We start from the raw sequence: 19,601 nt of genomic DNA, 5'->3' as shown, positions 1-19,601 counted from the left end.
CAGGACAGCCCGGCTTCCCTCACCTTCGAGCAGTTTCACTCTGCCTGGTTAGGAGGCCCTCTGCTGGAAGGGGGCTCCGTCCCATCAAGGAACCTATGGTTTCAAGACTGAAATGTCTTTGTTGGAACTTGCTTTGGAAGAGTCACTTGTAGCTGCCACCTCAGAAAGAAAGTTTCTCTGTCCTTTCAGCGGGGGGTGGAGGGAGGGCCGTGGAAGGGGGTTCGTTGGCAGTTGAGTTCTACCAATGTTTTCTCAAGCCGAGACTGAGCTCCATTCATCCTCCTGCCCGTGTGTGTGGCTCCACCGCCCCCAGACGGGGCCCGCCAGGCAGCCCGAAGTCTGCATTGAGAACTTGATCCCCCTCATGTAACAATTAAATTTTAGTAAGTGAAATAAAAATGCTTTGGCACAAAAAAAAAAAAAAAAAGAAAAAAAGGAAAAAAAAGGAGAGAGAAAAAGCAAGCCAGCGGGGAACAATACTTGTTTTATTTCAGTGTGAAGAGTCTTTGACAGCACCCCCGTTCCCCGCAGGCTATGAGAACTCTTGGGCCACTGCAGCCCTGCCCCAGGGACCCCGCAGCAGAGTGAGGCTGGGGGTGGAGGTTCTAATGTAAACAGTGACCCTGAAGGCCCGGAGTCAGCTCCCCCTTCTTTCTCCTGTCTCCCCTTCTCTCTCTCCCTCTCTGTCTCTGTCTCTCTGTCTCTGTCTCTCTCTGTCTGTCTCTCTCTGTCTCTGTCTCTGTCTCTGTCTCTGTCTGTCTCTGTCTCTCTCTGTCTCTGTCTCTGTCTCTCTCTCTGTCTTTGTCTCTCTCTCTCTCTGTCTCTCTCTCTCATCATCTCGCCCCCAGCCCCACCTCCCCAGGCAGACGCACACAGAACACTGAACAACTTCAGGTTCAGGCCGGAGGAGAAGAAAGGTGCTTTGTGAAGGGAAGCAAAACATTCCTGGGGGAGGTGAGGGGCCCGGGGCCTGAATGGCCCTCAGTCTGCCGCACACCGCTGCTCCCTCTCCCCGCGCCCAGGAGGGAGGAGGGCCCAGCCCCCAGCCAGGAAGCTCTGGGCGTGGGCAGGGTTTGTGGGAATGATTTCATTGGAAAGGCCTGCGATATTTTTTCCCCTCCCGTGTGTGGTTCTTGGAGAAAGTTGGAGGTGGTGGTGATTTCAGCCGCCTTGGCCGCCTTGAGCAGTAGCCGAGCGGCTGACGCACCGGCCGGCCGCGCTTTGCCGGGCAGCCCCGCTCCGGGCTCCCGGCCTGGCCTGGGGGCGTCCTGGCCCACCTTCCTCTGCACACCTCTCCCTCCCCCTCGCTCCATCCTCTCCACAACCCGTCTGGGCCCTCAGCGCGCAGGGTTCTTTTTTGGTTTTTCTTCTTCTTTGAAGACTTTCGAGAGGAGCAGATGCCACCTAAGTCCCCACCGTATACTCTGCTAAGTGCTAAAATGTGGAAACCAGTCCTTGGCATTTTTATTTTTATCGATTGATTTATTTTTAAGCAGTGGCCTTTTTTTTTTTTAAACTTCTGTGTTCTGCTGTGTTTCTTGTGTTTAGTCTTCGAGTGCTCCCACTGACCATGACCCACTGGGCCCCCTCCCTCCTGGCTGGGGTAAGTACTGAATTCTCCTTCCGTGCTGATGCTTTGTTGTGCTCTGTCCTCTTTCCCTGCACATCTTCTCACTTCCCTGCCTCGGTTCCCCGTTTCTATTCTCTCCAGCACACCCTCTGGGGATACCCAGCTGGAGCAGTTGCAGGTGATGGAGCTGGAAGGTTGGGAAAGAAACTGAGTTCCCCTGCACCCCTATAGCACTCACCTGCCACAGCTGCAGGGGGGTGACCCTATGAGAGAAATCCCCCAGCAGCCTTGGGACTGTTGGGTTGTGGTGCTGACTTTCAAGGTGTCTCCTCAAGAATCCATCCTATTTGATGAAGGCATTTTGACACTGGCTGATTCCCAGATGCATTTGTTGCAGGTCCGTGGCTGTCTGCTTAGACACCTTACCAGACCTTTCTTTGCAGCTGAGATGTTGGAGGACTTCAGCCTGATTTTGACCTCAGCCGCCTTTTTATTTATGATAACGGCTGTGAAAGGGGCCAGAGGGGAACAGATAAGAGGGTTGAGTGAGGGCTGGTGATGTTATGGAAGTGTACTGTTGCTAGTTAATGATGTCGTCCTGGATTCTCCTTGTCACTGGAGAACTCCAAGTCCTTGGTGTGATTTGCCAATAATGAGTTAGAGGGATGCACAGCCATGACTTGGTGAGACGGTGTGCCTTATGGCTATTCTGGGAAGGAGTGGCCATGTACACAGGGGTCATGAGAGATGGCAGGACCCAGTGCATTCTGCAGCTCCGAGCTGGGTCGGGGTTTTGTTCAGCATGTACGACAGGAGTCCCTGGGAGCTGAAGAGGGCCGTTTTTGCAGGAATTGTTGTGGGTCAGGTTTAGTTTGTTTGTTAGGCCAGCAGAAGACAGCGAATGCTGGTTTGATGGTGTTCACAAATAGTATTAAAAAAGGCCGGGGTGTGCTCCCCAACAAAGACGAAGAAACTGACAATGATAGGAAAAGCATCACCTGGAAAAATGCAGCTTTTGAACTGGATCCTCTACATCTCTCCATACAGACACAACTACTCCCTGGTAGTAATTTACAGGGTTGCATCAACCCCTATGGCCCTGCAGGGTATCAGTTAGTCAATTACCACTGCATGCCAGGGCACTTGGAAAGGCCTCCAAGCCCTCCTAGAGGAAAAACTCAGATAGCGGGGCCTCCACACAGTTCTTGACTTTTCAGCGGGGTAATGCCTTAGGCACACAGCTGATCCACCCGGCTCCCTGAACTGATGAACGGTCACTGTTCACTGTTGTCTCAGAGATTGACAGCAAGTCAAATGTGAGAGGGTCAAACATAGGATCCCTGGCTGGGCAGGGGAAGACTCATCCGATGAAATAAGAATCTGTAAGGCTATCTGGCAGACCCTGTGAACTAGAGCAGGGAACCCAGAATTGTTCCTGGATCTGCAGAGTCAAGTGGTTTATTTCTGTACCAGTTCTGCTAAACGGTGGTCACCAAGTAAGAGCAGCTTATAGGGTCTCAAAAACAGCTCCTAGAAGCCAGGTGTGAAATATTTGAGATGGGAATAGGAGCCATGGTCGGAGTCAGTGCTGTTTACAAATGATCAGGAGAACACACCAGACCGTAATGATACGAAACTGAGAGGAGAAGAACATCTGGCCGAGGGCCAGGGAACCTTCCTGATCAAATCCTTTGGGCTTTGTGTTAGCTTCCCCAGGGCTGTGGCAGGGTCATCTCCCCCGGGGGAGTTAAGATGGAACCGAAAGTATAGCAAAACCAAAGGAGAGTTGCATTTAGTGCAACCCTGCTGCCAAGTCTCCTGTGCTCAGTCCTGGGTCCCTTTCTGCTCCTGTAGGAGAGATCCCACATTTTCCCTGAGCACCGACCCAGGGGTCAGAGCACCTGAGGTTTAAGATCCACATCTTCTCAGCTGCTCTGACCCTGGGCATGTGACTGAATGCTCCCGAGTCCATTTCTTCCTAAATGGGGTCAAGCTAGATGTCACCTAAGGACTTTCCCAGCTCCCAGACTACGACCTTGCATGCAGCAAGGTGGTTCCAGTGGGCCATGGAAGGCCTCCACGCAGCAACAAGGGCACTTCCCGGCTGGACAGATCCACCCGCCTCGGCTTTGGCCCTTGGGAGAGGACACGCGGGAGGATCTAGTTCAAAGCAGAAGCTTCCGGGCTGGGAGCAGCTCCTTCTTCCCCTCAGAACCCTGTCGGGAAGCCGGTCTTCTGTGGGACGGTCCCACAGGCTGTTCTGAGGTGATGGTAGCTCTGTAGCAATCCCAGTCGCCTTCTTTTCTTTCTTTCAAGTCTCTTGTTTTTGAAATTTCCATCAAGTAGTGGATACCAGGTAAGTCAGACAGAGACCAGGACCATGGGTTGATACTGTGAACATTGCAGCCTGCTACTCAAGGGGAGGGGGCTGGGCTCCCTAGTTCTGCATCTATTTCAGCTTTTGGTTTCCCTGTAGCTTCTGGAACTGATGATTTTTATTTCTTTAATTTCTCCCTGTCATCGTAAAAGAGGGAGGGCCATGAGCATTGTTTGTTTTCAGGACAGAAACAGGTTTGAAAGCCCAGGAACTTTGAGCTGGGAAAGGTGACGCTCTTGGTTTCGGAGTCTTGCTCCAGTCTTGCCTGCCATCCACCTGGAGCTGATGGGCGCCCCTTTCAATCCCTCTTAAAGACCAGAATCACCAGCTGGAGTTGAGTTTGCCCCTGGAGCCCAGAGTTTCTCCCTCAAACAACTCAGCGCCATTGTTAGTACACCAGTAAAAGGGCAGCAGGATCAGTGCTGTCCAGAGAATAGAAAGTATGTCTGAGCTCCCCAAACACGGCCCCATCTCAAAGCACACACTTAGGTGTAAGACCAGGATGGCACTGTAAGTGCCCACAACCCCAGGGGTCTCTTGGCATGTGTGCAACATAGAGGTTTTGCTGCGATGTAGGAGTTTGAGAACAAAACTTTGCCTTTAAGCAGGGGGGTACATAGGCCCTGTGGTGCAGAGCGCTGATCAGAGAGGGATGAAGGAAAATGCAGCCACCCCACAGTGACCCTGCCTGTGGGACAGGGGCACCTGGGTCGGCGGCATCCAGTGGATGGAGGGGCTGCAGAACCAGAGAGCAGCCGTGATGGACGGGGGTGGGGGCCAGGATCCTGGGGAGGCTGGACTGTGCCTCCACTTTGCACACAGCTGGATGCAATTATGCCTCTGGTTTCAGCTGGGCTGCCCCCTCTCCATGTTCTCCCCTCCGTGTTGCCACACCGCCCCCTTGCCTCCAGCAAATCAACCAACCGAAGATGGTGTTTGATCTGGAGTTGAAAATGTGTATATCCCTCCCCTACTCCCCAATAGGGAAAGATTCTCTTTGTCCTCTTTGCCAGTGACAGATGTGAGTGAACCAGGCTCGCGCTGGTTAAACTTCTCTAACAGGTTAGGAACAGGGGTAGAAATTCAGACCCAGCACCCAGGAGGTGGGAGCCAGAGGGGAGAGGACATGGGCTCAAGACGTCTCAATCTGAGAGTCCGCTTTTCCTTCTTCTCCCCTGACAGAGAAGAGACAGGACAACGGACGGGTGTATTACGTGAACCATAACACACGCACTACCCAGTGGGAGGACCCTCGGACCCAGGGGTAAGGACTCAGGCCGGGAGGGGTCTGGGCTGGGCCCTGTGCGCCTCCAGTACTGGCCCGGTGGCCTTGGACTGCATTTGTCCTCCACGGACGATGTTCTGGGAACTTTGGCCACACACAGGTGCCCTGAGACCCTCATGATATGATGTTGGCCCAGTGAGAGCTTGAAAGTGGCTCCTTAAGTTGGCCTTCCTCATGGATACAGAGTGGCCTGGCTGGCAGGTGCTGCTGGTCTCTGTGCCAGTTGTGCAGGATGCCGATCATGTGATTTCAGAAGGGTTGAGAGCCCTGCCCCAACACTGTCAACGCCCCACCCCCCAGAAGCTAGTCTGGGATGGAGTACTGGGTGCCTTGTGATTGCTGGTGCCTGCTCAGGCCATGGCCATCCACCCAGGGCTGGTTCTTTGCCACAGTAGGACAGTAGATGACCTCTCTCTGCTGCAGAACCATCCTCAGGACTTGGGTATTGCCAAGCACATTTCCTCAAGGCCCACCCTCAAGGGCTGTGCAGGGCCTGGGTAAAAACAGAGAGAAAGCAGCACTTCAGGGACCCCAGCCTCCTTAGCATGGAGGCCCAGAAGGTGAGGCCAGCCCTTAACCACTCTCTTCCCATGTTTCCAGGATGATCCAGGAACCAGCTCTGCCCCCAGGGTGGGAGATGAAGTACACCAGCGAGGGGGTGCGTTACTTCGTGGACCACAATACCCGCACCACCACCTTTAAGGATCCTCGCCCAGGGTTTGAGTCTGGGTAAGGACTTTGCACAGGTGACATCACTCTTAGCACAGGCGACATCACTCTTAGCACAGGCCTGGTATAGCTGCTCTTACTGCCCTCTAGTGGCCAGTTTTGGTGTCACACTAGTGGGGATGTGGAGAGAAGGGGCTACTCTATTTACTCAGAATAACACTGGTGGTCTTTCTCTAAAAGCAAGAGGTCTGGCTTTCTTTTTTAAAAATAAATTTATTTATTTATTTATTTATGGCTGCGTTGGGTCTTCATTGCTGCACGCGGGCTTTCTCTAGTTGCGGCGAGCGGGGGCTACTCTGTTGTGGAGCACGGGCTCTAGGTGCACAGGCTTCAGTAGTTGTGGCACGTGGGCTCAGTAGTTGTGGCTTGCAGGCTCTGGAGCGCAGGCTCAGTAGTTGTGGCGCACGGGCTTAGTTGCTCTGTGGCATGTGGGATCTTCCTGGACCAGAGCTCGAACCCGTGTCCCCTGCCTTGGCAGGCGGATTCTTAACCACTGCGCCACGACGGAAGTCCCTCTGGCTTTATTTCTAATTTTTCTTTTTAATCTTCAAATCTTCAGAAGGTCTTAATGGCAGTCACTTTCTTTCTTTTACACCTTACTTTACTCGTCTTTAACATAGCATCAGCTTTCCTTAGGACTAACAAGATGCGTTGCTAATTTTTGAGAAATCACATGGATTCCAGAACATCTTTGCTCTTCCCAGGACGAAGCAAGGTTCCCCTGGTGCCTATGACCGAAGTTTTCGGTGGAAGTATCACCAGTTCCGTTTCCTCTGCCATGTGAGTTCTGGTACTGGGACCTCCCCTGGAGATTGGGGTTGTAGAGTTATTTCAGCACAATTTTCTAGCCCAGCAGCAGGCGTTGGAATGCCTGTGTCTTAGGTGGGAGCAGGTCACTTGTCTCACCTCGAGCAGTTTTGTGACGTTATCTCTAGGAAGCCAGCCAAGTTCTCTCCCCAAGCCCAGGGGGATGGGGAAGCCTGTTCAGACAGACAGGTGACCAGACTGAATAGTTACCACCAAGACCCCAATTTGAGGTTTGTTTTTTCCTTTTCTTATCAGTCAAATGCTCTCCCCAGCCATGTGAAGATCAGCGTTTCCAGGCAGACACTTTTTGAGGATTCTTTCCAACAGGTTAGAGAATAACCACCGTGTCTAAGACCAGGGGCAGACAGGAGGTCCCCTCCCGCTACCCTGTCTTCTATCATGTAGCCTGTTAAGCCCACATGGTAGAGTTCTCAAGGCGTGGGCCTTGGTGACCGGTATCTGCCACAGAGCAGGCCTGGGAGTCCCCTGTCCCCCACCCCCCAGCCTGCCATGGAAGGGAGAGTGGCAGGCTGGCCACGATCTTCTGTCTCCCCAGATCATGAACATGAAGCCCTACGACCTGCGCCGCCGGCTCTACATCATCATGCGCGGCGAGGAGGGCCTGGACTATGGAGGCATTGCCAGGTGAGTTGGGAGCCCCGGAAGGCTGCGCTGCACCCCGCTTCCCCAGGCTACAGGGCCCACGCCCAGAAAGCTGTCTGCTTCTTGCTCAGAGTGTTGCCAGATCTCTCCTGCATCTTCAGGAGTGGGCAGGGGTGTGGCCAGTCCGAAGGGGCGCTGGAGCTGGGTCTGGGGGTCCCCTGCTGGGCTAGGTATTAATCCTTTAGTTTTTGGGTCATGGGGAGGCTAGGGGCCTTCTGGGGGAGGGGCTCGGGACAATGGCTCTTTACCAACAAACCTGTCATTATTTCCGGCTACACCAGTGTCAGTAGCTAAATATCGGTGTTAAGTGGTTGTCCAGTAGAATCGACCCTGGGCTTCACTTCGTCTTGAGGCAGCCGGGGCGTGTTAAGTCGGCTGTCTTGGTGTATACCTGGCATGAATAAGCTGTGTCACAATCCAAAGGGCATCGATCAGTACTCAGCTGCGTGTCATGTGCACAGGGTCAATAAATTAAAATAGCTAATATAACCCTAAAAAGAGCTCAAAGCATTGTCTTGCCCTTACCCCAGCCCACCTACAAAAGTTAACAGACTGGCAACATGTTGCCTTGGACGATGGGGCACAGGGCCCCGGCAGAGAGAAGGAGCATCTTGGCCTGCGGTGACTGCTCAGCTTGCGGACCTCTCATGGTGTGGGGACGTCTTCTCACTTGGTGTTGGGTTAACTTGCTTCTGGTCCTCTGTGTGCTGGTGGCGTTGCCCTCTGTGTTGGCACCCACGGATCGATTGCTCTTTTTTCCGTGGTGACCGTGGTGACCTCCTCTCTAGGCTCTGCTTGGTGGTGTGGCTCCCGCCCCGTGTGTGTCTGTCTCTCTGTGTCCTGCCAGTGGTTTTACCCTATGGTAGGTTACGTCATGCTGTTCTACCACAGGGTAGAACCACGGACAGGATACCGGGGCACCCTCTGCATCGAAGGACTCCTCGTCTGCCTGGCCACAAACAGCCCAGCAGCCAGGGACTGGCCCCCTTGGGACGTCCCCCTGCTGGTTTAGCTCAAGCCCCAGAGGACTCTGAATTCTGGCTTGAGGCTTGTACCTAGGGAGCAAAGAGATGCGAAGGCATGGGCATTGGTTCAGATGAATGCGTGGACATATGGGGAAGGGTGCGGTTGATGGGGTCTGGGGTGAGGGGATGGCAGAGTACAAGGGCAGTGAGATACCTGCGTGGTAGCTGGGGGGAGTGAAATGTAGACACTGCATTGGTTACAGAGTTTTCATGCAGAAGGAGTTAGGAACGTATTACCTTGTATTCACATTATGCTGCCTACTCAGGTAGGGTGGAAGCAGCGTGGCTGCTGTTCAAATAGCACCTTTGCAAGATTTAGAAAAAGATGCCCTTTGTCAAGACACTTCTGTGTTGGAATATGGCCGAGATATACTGGCTTTATCAGAAAAAAGGCAGATTGACTGCTATTCGCAGGAAAATTGTTGTGATAAATGTACAAATCTATGATACTGTAACATCGTGTCGTTGTGCAGTGCACAGCCTACACAACTGTGCATAGTGGCTCAGGGTGCAAGGAGCTCCTTTGCCATTAGGCGCTCTGGATAACAGATGGAAAGTCCTGGAATGCAGCACCTGGAGCCAACATGCTGGCACGCAGGTTTTCCTGAGCATCATCGTCAAGTGCAGTTGTTCTGGTTCACACTAGGTCTGACCCTGCCCCATTCACTGACCAGCTGTTCACAGAGGTTAGCCCAGGTGCTGATCCCAGTGGGGCTGCCTCCCCAGGACGCATGTCTCCAGACTAGGTGAAACAGGACAGCACAGGAGAGTCGCACCTCCACAACAGGTGTGCAGGGAGGGATCCATTAGTTCCGTTTTTCTCTTCTCCCACAGAGAGTGGTTTTTCCTCCTGTCCCACGAGGTGCTCAACCCCATGTACTGTTTATTTGAATACGCCGGGAAGAACAATTACTGCCTGCAGATCAACCCCGCCTCCTCCATCAACCCCGACCACCTCACCTACTTCCGCTTTATTGGCAGATTCATTGCCATGGTAAGATTCGCCTTCCAGGGAGGGCGGCGACCCTATACACCACCAGCAGCCGCTGCAGCCTGACGCCCCCCTCTCTGAGCCCCACCCTCGTCCTTTTACAGAACTACTCACTAAAGATGCAAAAAGCTAGCGAGAGTTCTGGAAATAGTTCAGAGCTCTCTCAGTGGCCACCCCAGGGTGCTGAGAAGGTTTTCGTGTTGACTTGTGTAGGATTTGTCAAGCGAAAGCCCAGGGTCCCTGGATCAAAGTCTTCACTTAACATTCAGCGCTTGCCCTGTTGGGGGTGGGGCATGACGGGCACAGCCCACCTGCTGCCTGTCTCTGGGTGTTGCCACAAGCTGGGTGGCAGCGTTTGGGAATGTCCGACTGAGACTCAGGCCTTCTGGAAGGGGATTTGGAATCTACACTAGCTGAGAATAGAACCCTAGTAGACCGGTTGGTGCAAGATGTAGGAGGCATCTGTCAGGAGGAGGGCAAAGTAGGGAAGGGGGAGTTAGGTATTTGTATTTATGTAGAAATAGGAGCACAGTGTGAATATTGTTGAGTGTCCTGTTGAGTGTCTCACGAGCATCAAGAACCAGGATGGAGACGGGAGCCCGTGAGGGCCACGGTCCCGCTGCCGCATTTGGTAGTTTGAGAGGTTTCACTGCTAGCTTTCCTTCACTTCTTCCCCTGACTTCCCGAGTGAGTGTCTGCCCCGCTTCCCTCTCAGGAGGACCCAAGAGCCCATGACTAAATATGTCCCTTCCCTTTGTCTGGAAGTTCTTGGCCAAGGTGCTGGGCTCAGGAAGTGGGCACATTCTTCCCCGGTCTAGAGACCCGCCTGGCCCTGCAGCGGACAGGACAGACCAGTAAAACCCTAGACTATTACTCACCACTGGCCCGCCAGCAGCCGCGTCTGCATTATTTTTGGCTTCCTCCGCTGCCCAGCTCAGAGCAGCAGTGAGTCAGGGCCACCACCTGGAGCTGTGCTGAATGAGTCGTCTCTGTACGCCTGGGGGCAGATCTCTGCTAGAGCAGGGAGCCGGCAGGCAGGCAGTGGGCCAGAGGTGAGTTCCTGAGCGGCCAGCTCTGCTCATCGCCGAGGTTTGCAGGTGGGACCAAGAGTGCTGCAGACTTTGCCTTCAGGCCCCTGGGGCGGCCGGATGCTCAGGAGGGCAGGTTGCAGTAGCTGGGCAGTAGCTGATATGGGGCATCCTAGGAAAACCAGATCTCTCTGCCATGTCTCTTCCTTCCTCAGGCTCTGTACCATGGAAAGTTCATCGATACAGGCTTCACCCTCCCTTTCTACAAGCGGATGCTAAACAAGAGACCAACCCTGAAAGACCTGGAATCCATCGACCCCGAATTCTACAAATCTATCATCTGGATCAAGTGGGTCCCCTCCATCGCCCTGTGCTGGGAGAAGAGGGAGTCTCAGGGTGGGTCATAGTGCGGGTGGATGCACAGCTTCTAGGTCCCCCTGCAGGGCAGCTCTGGAATTCTCTCCTTGCATCAGGGAGATGTCCCGTGACGCCTTTCTGGGTTCTAGGCCACCTGTGAGTCCTCGCGTCCCACGGGCACTAAAAGTGAGTGATGCAGCAGGAGGGAGGGAAGACCCTTCTAAGACAGACATCTTCCCTCTTGGTCTCTCGTGCCCCCAGAGAGAACAATCTGGAAGAGTGCGGCTTAGAGCTGTACTTCATCCAGGACATGGAGATCCTGGGCAAGGTGACAACCCATGAGCTGAAGGAAGGTGGTGAGAGCATCCGAGTGACAGAGGAGAACAAGGAAGAGTACATCATGTGAGTTTCAAGCACTGGGGAGCCAGGGGCCTGGATAAAGGGGAGCAGAGACACAGCTGGCTGCAGAGAAAGGGTCTCCCGCTCTTATCCCGGGGCACCCTCTTCAGCCAGGCCCCCACGCGTGGCCCCTGGGTCACGAGGGATGGAAAGAACCTCTCACTTTGCCTTGACCTCAGATGGCTGCCATGGCCAGCCACGTGCTGAGCAGAGCCGGGGCAGCCAGAGCCCGAGGCCCTGTGTGCCAGCTCCCGGGTGCCCTTTGTTCCCGAGTGGTAGACTTCAAGACCGCTGAATTTCTTTGAAGAGGCATAAAGCTTCGGCGCATCCCCCTTCTTCCTCCTAACTCACAGGGTGTCTGCGTCCTGCCCGCTTAAACCCACTCTCGCACGTGAGGTTGTGCATGAATGTGCCCATTTCTTCAGGTCCCTTGGTCTCGTCTTTTAACCTCCACTCGTCTGAGGTTCAGTCAGCAGTGGTGAGAGGAGCAGAAGGATTTCGAAGATTCAAGTGTTGCCGGGTTACTCTGAGGTTTTAAAGGCCGTGCTCTTGGGGCCGGCCGCAGCCTGGGAGTCCCGCCTGCCCGAGGTCAACTCTCAGCTGCCGATAGCAGCCCCCTGGCAGGCCCTGGCGGTGGCCTCCTAGGCAGTGCATCTTGGGCTCCTCCGACGGCCGGTCTTGGTTTCAGGCTGCTGACTGACTGGCGTTTCACCCGAGGCGTGGAAGAGCAGACCAAGGCCTTCCTGGATGGCTTCAACGAGGTGGCCCCCCTGGAGTGGTTGCGCTACTTTGACGAGAAAGAGCTGGAGGTGAGGGCTGAGGTTGTTGGGACCCTGAACCCCTGCCCCTGGGGCTGCCCTGCCCTTTGATAGCCTCGCCGCGCACCCACAGCGACTCACCAGTAAAGCCCTGCGCTCTCCCAGGACGGTGGCAGCGGGCGAATAACATGGACTTGGGTCTCGCACCTGCCCTCACCTGGGCCCTTGTCTGCAGGGGGTCCACGTGTTACCCATACTATTAAAACTGCCCGCAGAAATAGTTGAAGATGTGTGGGATGCTTTCATCTGCCAGGGGGTGGATGAGGCACGGCGCACCATGGGGAACGGGCTGGCGCCGGGTGCCTGACACCCTCTCTGTCCACCGCAGCTGATGCTGTGCGGCATGCAGGAGATAGACATGAGCGACTGGCAGAAGAACACTATCTACCGGCACTATACCAAGAACAGCAAGCAGATCCAGTGGTTCTGGCAGGTGGGTACTGGGTCTGGTCCCTGCAGTCAGGGTGAGGGTCTGGGCAGGGATGTTTGAGCCGTCCCCACAGAAAGCGAGACCTGATTCGACCCCAAGCTTGAGGACGCTTGTGTTATCACCTCCCTCGTCTTTGACACTCTCCTCACCTCCCCCAACTTGCAAAAGGAGATGAAAAACCCAACCTTGGGACAAAAGGAGCTGTTGCAGCTGGGTCGTGGCCACTGCATTTGACAGGAGGTGTCAGCGGTGGGCCAGCTCCCAGTGCTGGTGTGTGTGTGTGTGGACGGGGGGTGGTTTAGGCAGGAGGGAGAGCTCTCATGGGTCGCGTGGTCTCCTTCCAGCCAGGTGGGGTGGGAAAGCCTGGGCTTGCTCCAGAGAAACTGAAAGAGCTTGATGTCCTGGATACAGTGAATCGATTCCTTTATATGAGTGGATCTTGTCGTTGTTGTCCTTTTGAAGTATAGCATACATAAAAAAGAATGAGCGTATATAGGTTTTCTATGGAGGTAAAATTCACATACCATAAAACTTCACCATGTTAATTTAAGCATTTTAAGGTATACAGTTCAGTGGCTTTTACAGTGGCTTTTGACAACGTTGTGGAACCATCACCACTATCAAATTCCAGCACATTTCATCTCCCTTAAAAAGAAACCTCATACAGGGAATTCCCTGGCAGTCCAGTGGTTAGGACTCCGAGCTCTCACTGCCGAGGGCCCAGATGAGGGCTCTGGTTCAATCCCTGGTTGGGGAACTAAGATCCCACAAGCCATGCAGTACAGCCAAAAAAAAACAAAAAAAGAAACAAACCTCATACCTATTAAGCAGTCAGTCTCATCCTTAGCATTTTTTTTAAATTAATTAATTATTTTTTTGGGTGCATTGGGTCTTTGTTGCTGCGTGCAGACTTTTCGCTAGTTGCAGTGAGTGGGGGCTACTCTTTGTTGTGGTGTGCGGGCTTCTCTTGTTGTGGAGCACGGGCTCTAGGCGCGCGGGCTTCAGAGTTACGGTGTGTGGACTCAGTAGTTGTGGCACACGGGCTTAGCTGCTCCATGGCATGTGGCATCCTCCCGGACCAGGGCTCGCACCCGTGTCCCCTGCATTGGCAGGCGGATTCTTAACCACTGAGCCACCAGGGAAGACCCTTAGTGTGTTTTTAGAAGTGGAACTTGCATGGAAAGGAGACTACCTGGCCTGGGGTGTCCCTGAGACCAAGAGATGTCACATAGATTGGTGGGAATGGTCTATGAGCACAGCCTCTTAGAGCAGCTTTGGGGTTTTCCAGGTACTGGCTGTCACCTTCCCACCCAGCCTGGGCTCCATGTTCTCAGCCCTAAAGAGGCGCCCTGGCTGACTGGAGAGTTACATGTCAGGGCAAAGTGCTGGGCCATGGGGGCCCTGACTCTGCCTTGGCTTGCGGGGTTCCAGGTGGTGAAGGAGATGGACAATGAGAAGAGAATCCGGCTGCTGCAGTTTGTCACTGGGACCTGCCGCCTGCCTGTTGGGGGATTCACCGAACTCATTGGTATGTCTTCACTTGCCCTGCTCGCACCCTTGGGTGGAGGGGAGGACAGCTCAAAGCAGGAGCAGAACCTAGTGTCTTCCCTGGAAGCAAGTCAGGGGAAGGGGGCTGAACCATCTGTGGTGGAGTCGGAGGGTCCTGCCTTAGGAAGGGACCATTCTGTTATATCCAATATGTTTTTCTTTGGGTAACAGGTAGCAATGGACCACAGAAGTTTTGCATTGACAAGGTTGGCAAGGAAACCTGGCTGCCCAGAAGCCACACCTGGTGAGTGTGCTGGTTTTGGTGGGAGGTGGCCAGAACCTGAGACCCGATGAGCCACTGAGGGCAGCCCTGTGGGCAAGGTGGCTTCGGGGCCTTGACCCGGGCAACTTGTGTGTAGTTCTGGGGTTTGGGGAGGAGGGGCTTCTGGGCCTGGGCCTCTGATCTTTTGGGAATTGTGACAGCAGTTATGTGCCCTGACGGCAGTACCGGATATGAAATACTGAAACACTGCTATTCCAGTCAGCAAAGAGCTGCTGTCCTGAGTCCCCCCTGCCTGTGGTTCCCCATTTCCCTTGCAGCCCTGCCTCCTCTGACCCCTTCATGGTCCAGGGACACAGCACAGCCTTCAGGGACCCTGTTCTGGCGTCTGGCTGGCTGGCATTGTGGTCGAGCCACAGTCTGGGAACTCTTTTGACCCCACCCTGTGGCTGTTAGAGCTCTGACCTCCCTGTGCTGACTGCCCTGCTCTCCTTTCTCAACAGTTTCAACCGGCTGGATCTGCCACCATACAAGAGCTATGAACAGCTGAAGGAGAAGCTGCTGTATGCTGTCGAGGAGACCGAGGGCTTTGGACAGGAGTAACTCAGGCTGCCCCTTCCCACACCCCCAGCACATATGTAGTCTTGAGTCCTGCCTGCCCGAGAAGCTGCTGGCCGCACAGCCCGGGAGGCCCCTGTGGATGGTGGCCCTGCTTAGGACCACACTGTCATCAGGCTGGTGGCAGCAGAGCCTGACCTCAAGAGGCCCTGCCCACCCCACCCTCCTACCCACTGGTGGCAGTCTGGAATAAAGCCCCCATGTCACTCTTGGCCCCATCAACCATTGCAAAGTCTGGAGGGCTGACCCTGTCTGTAGAGCTCACCTCCTTCTCCCCTGAGACCAATCCTAGGTGTGTGTGAGTGTGCAAGGTGGGGCGCGCCATGCCACAGCCCTAGGCCTCATGGGCTTGTTAGGTGAGAAGGAGACCGACCACTTGGGGTAGGTGTTCCGGGCTAACAAAGCCCACGGTCTTTGTCAGTAAAAGAGGTTCTGTTTTGTATAGAACTTTTCCAGTGATCTGTATAAATGAAGGTCTGAGGGAGCGGAGCTCCAGATCAAGGTCACCGCTCGTCCCTCGCTAGCCGTCTCCAGCTGCAGAGGCTGAGCAGCATGGCCCCTCCCTCCACTCATTGCTGGCCAGTTGGTTCTTTCCAGCAGATAAAGGGTCGTACCAGCTGCTTGGGTGTTGCGGATGGAAATGGCAAACCCTCTCAGACTTTCTTTTCCCATTTACATACACTTGAAACATTTTGTGTGTAGGGCTGCTTTGTGCTCTGTTGTTGGTATGCTGCTGTCACTACTTCCTGTCAAGGAGCTGGTGCGCCAGGCATGGCTGGGACCCTGAGGGACCCAGCACTGTTGGCCCAAGAATTTCCCAAACAGCTGCTCCCCTTAGGAACCTGCTTAGCAGCTCTACGAGCTCAGGCAGGCCTGACCCGGCGGCTCAGCTTCCCAGCAGCCTTGTCCCCGACCCTTGACAGAGAGGGAAGGGGGTTGTTGTCCTGAGTGGCACCCCGACCTCTCCGCCTCCAGTAGACAACTCCCTTTGCTAGATGGGGTGATGGGGCACGTGGGGCTGACCTGCCAAGCCCCCGGACCTCCAGGCGGCACATGCGTCCGGGTTGAGAATGAAGTGCACCCCAGCTACTGTAGAGTGTGTTCACTCTGCCTAGAAGTGCAGCTTTACCTGCACAGAGGAAACGATGCTCTTGGAAGCCAGCAGAAGGGCCCTGAGCTGCTGCCCACTGTCTGACTTGATTGCTGGAGCTCCTGCCAGCCTCTGCCGTGGGCATCCCGCTGTGTGTTGAGATCTTCCAGGCGAATACTCTCCTCTAGGATGCTGGAGTGGTGATTGTTGCTGGGCCCCCATGCAGGCCCTCATACTGGCTACGTGGTCTTCTGAGGACAGTCTCGTGCTCCCAGGTCCTCGTCCTTCCCCCTGGCCTATGTTGGCTCTGGTGTGTGCTGATTCGGGTGGCTCAGCTCACTGCAGCCCAACCTTTCTTCTTCCCTCGAATCGTTGGCAGTGCTTCCCTGCGGTGTCTCACCATGTTGGGGGTTGGGGTGCAAGCTGCCTTGCGGGGTTTGGGAGCCTCAGGCTCATGCGTGTGCAGAGTGTTGTCATGTGGTGTGGGTGTGTACATACGTGTATATAACTGAGGTGTCTGTACGGAATGCCCTTTGGTAGCTCTGAGTTGGTCACCAGATTGTTTTGTAATGCCCACCCCCTTGCCTTGGTATTGCCAGTTTCTTGTGCAATAAACAATCAGCAGCTGTGGGTGGTGTTGGCGTGGATGTGTCCAAAATTATTGTCCTCCAGACAAAAGGCCTCTAGGCCCCACAGACCCTCTAGGTCCAGACAGGGGCGGACATTCCATGACCTTGCTGGTTTTGAGAATTGTGTGTGTCATTAACCAAGACAGCCACACTTCTGGTGGGTGGCTGAGTCCTCGTCGGGGGATCACAGGCTTCAGCCCTCGGTCAGTTGCCTCACAGCACCCTTTTGGCCTGGGTTTCTTTGAGCAGTTGCTGTGGAGCCAACAGCTGAGCCTGCAGGTTGGACCGGCTTCAGGAACCAGCTCCTGGGGACAGTGTTCTGGGCAATCATTCATTCGAGAAACATTTCCTGGGGTTTCTTGAGTTCCATGATCATAGAGGGACCCCCTGATCTTGAGCTCATCATGGTCAGACAAGGGCTTGCCACTCACTTTTTTGAACACCTGAAGGTCCAGATAGGACCCATCAGTGCAGTCTTGATGCTTTTGACATGGAAATGACTTGGTTGTGGATCAGGCCTTGCTCTCACCGGGCTTCTTCCCGAGGGAGGCAGAGGTGGCAGAGCATCTCCTCCCTGGAGTTCATCAGCTGAACTCACTACCCCCAGCACCAAAGCTATACTTTGAGGAAATTATCGACAAAAGTCCACACGTTATACAGACGTCTCATAATAAATTCCAATAAGACATCTCTAGTCGAAATTGTTCTCCCCGCTCTTATCCCCAGAAGTAACTGCTGTTCAGTTTGCTGTCCTTCCAGACTATTTTTGTGTGTATAAATCATATGTACATATAATTTTAAAATGTACTAAAAATGAGATCTTACACATATTGAGCAACTCATCTCATTAAATGAGATATTAATAGGGACACCTTTCCATGTTCGTCAACATAGGTCCAGTGAATTCTTTAGTGTGTGATAGCCCATGTCATGGTTGTCCTGTAACACAACCATCTTTGTCCTAACGGGCATTGTATTTGTGTCCAACAGTTTGCTGGTGGAGGCTCTTGGTCAGGTCTTGTGCACCGATGCTGCTCTTCTGGGAGGGGGCAGTCCTGGAGTTGGACGGTTGACTATGCACCTTTATTTTTATTTCAAAGTTGTAAAAACGGTTTAGAAGTCCAAGACAGGAAGGGTCCACAGTGAAAGCCCCCCTCTTTTGTTCCTCAGGCATTCTGATCACCTTCTAGAGGCGACTGTTGTTGCTGGTTTCTTTCGGATCCCTCCAGATAGACTTTAAAATCCCAACAGATTCTACTCAATTGCCCTTCAAAAAGGTTCTTGTTTTACCAGCCTTAGCATTGGACAGGACCCCTTGCCTCCCCACTCTGCGAACTGGATCTATGAGCTTCCCTGTCTGTTCTTCCAGCTCTTTTTACACTTTTCCATCTCCTAACTCTGGGCATCTGCCCTTTTGCTTTTACATGATCATAGTGTTTTTTTTTTCTTTTTTTAAAAAAAAAACATTTATGTTCTATTTTGTAACCATAATGAAGTCTGTACTTTTCTAAAGGTTTATTCAAAAAACTGAAAAGCAAGAAAACTGTTTATATCACTATGATGATCTAAATGCTGTTTACTCCAGAACAAAATGGTATAATGTAGTACAACTATTTCTCCCTCATACGGCTCTTTCACCCTAGGGATTCTAATTACTGATCCTTGTTTTTACTATATCCTCATTTTTTTTTTCTTACTCTTAAGTGTTTCAAGTTAAATTAGACAAGCAGGAAGACTCCCTACCTCTACACGCTGTAGTAAGTTCCTGATAAAATTAGCCAAAGCTACAAATTATTTTGGAACTGAAGAGCAGATATGACTCCCTTTGTCACCCAAGGTCCCCAGTGGGGCTCAAGACTTTATGTAAGTTGGGACCTCACTGGATCTGGAAAGCGCAGCTGTTGCTACCCCATTGCCCTTCTATATTGGGGCTCACATCATCCTTCTGGAAAAACTTAGGCTAAAGATCTACGTGCTTCCGTTCAGAGGAATGCTTACAAATAGCAGGTACTTCTTGATCTTCAGCTGAACTTGGCAACAACAAGGCCCCAGCCTCACCTTGGGGAAAAAAATTGAGTCAGTGCCCGAAGTTATTACCTCTGCTCATTTCCCTACACTCTCCCCCATGAGTCTAGTTTTAAATACCCTTTTCTCCACGTCCCTCTGATTCTGAGGTTGGTTTAAGTTTCATAGTCACTTTCAAGGTCACTTTCCTGTGGTCCGTGCTGCACGAGTCAAGCACCAATCAGCTGACTCAGATCGGAGCACGTGACTTGTCTTTGGCACATTTTCTGTTTTTTGTACCTTCTGAATGTCATCATGGACTCAGGGCCTCACTCCAACTCAGCTGGTCCCAGTGACAATGATCATTGTTTTCTTTTTGATGCTTGTCACAGTTTTGGCCCCTTCAACTCGACTCTCTTGTCACCTCTCCAGATATACTTGATGGTCTCCATGACATCTAGTCCCAACACTAGTTCTCTTGCCCAAACACAGAATCAACTACTCCACTAGGAGCCCTTGTTCTTTTTGGTGTAAAATAGTACTAGAAACCAAAATGTGGGGTTCCATCAAGATGGTACCATGAACTCATGACTTGATCAGCTTCTCGGCTCCAAACGTATAATATAAAAAGGGAACACAAAATATAAAAAGACAGGAAAAAAGGCTGTTTCAAAAACAAGATAAATAAGCCCATGGGTTATAAATAAAACAAAAATGCAGAACGTTGGGCAAGATCGAACTGTGGGTCGGCTGCACCTAGAGCCTGGCAGTGGTGGCTGAGAGTTCAGCGGAGATGGGCACCAGTTGTGTACCTGGCTGTGGCTTTGAGAAAGATGGAGGCCCAAGGAGGCAAACTTGTTAAGCCAAACCATCCCACTTGTTCTGGCCTGGATCTGTGACATTCCTATGTCCCCCCCAGGCCAGGGCCCCAAACTGCCATTCAAAGACCAGACTCTGGAATGGATGGTCAGCAGGACAGGATGTGGCAGCTGCAAAACCATTAGACAGGAAGA

The 19,601-nt window shown here is 52.9% G+C and overlaps 1 protein-coding gene across 2 annotated transcripts in view; it reads left to right on the top strand.

The window, feature by feature from the left end:
- WWP2 (WW domain containing E3 ubiquitin protein ligase 2) overlaps positions 1–16,583 on the top strand; it is a 145,065-nt gene extending 128,482 nt beyond the window's left edge. For both annotated transcript variants that reach the window (XM_079906852.1, XM_079906853.1), the window contains exons 11-24: positions 1,549–1,603; positions 5,130–5,211; positions 5,833–5,961; positions 6,666–6,741; positions 7,024–7,095; positions 7,325–7,413; positions 9,291–9,450; positions 10,691–10,824; positions 11,094–11,234; positions 11,920–12,040; positions 12,378–12,482; positions 13,911–14,007; positions 14,199–14,271; positions 14,751–16,583. In XM_079906852.1, the coding sequence (XP_079762978.1) occupies positions 1,549–1,603; positions 5,130–5,211; positions 5,833–5,961; positions 6,666–6,741; positions 7,024–7,095; positions 7,325–7,413; positions 9,291–9,450; positions 10,691–10,824; positions 11,094–11,234; positions 11,920–12,040; positions 12,378–12,482; positions 13,911–14,007; positions 14,199–14,271; positions 14,751–14,850 (1,434 nt within the window). In that variant the 3' untranslated portion in view covers positions 14,851–16,583. The remainder of the gene's footprint in view (positions 1–1,548; positions 1,604–5,129; positions 5,212–5,832; positions 5,962–6,665; positions 6,742–7,023; positions 7,096–7,324; positions 7,414–9,290; positions 9,451–10,690; positions 10,825–11,093; positions 11,235–11,919; positions 12,041–12,377; positions 12,483–13,910; positions 14,008–14,198; positions 14,272–14,750) is intronic.
- The last annotated feature ends 3,018 nt before the right edge of the window (positions 16,584–19,601 follow it).

The sequence above is a fragment of the Stenella coeruleoalba genome (genome assembly GCF_951394435.1).
Source record: "Stenella coeruleoalba genome assembly, chromosome: 20".
In the NCBI taxonomy this organism is placed as follows: domain Eukaryota; kingdom Metazoa; phylum Chordata; class Mammalia; order Artiodactyla; family Delphinidae; genus Stenella; species Stenella coeruleoalba.
This window is presented reverse-complemented; position numbering and strand designations above follow the sequence as displayed.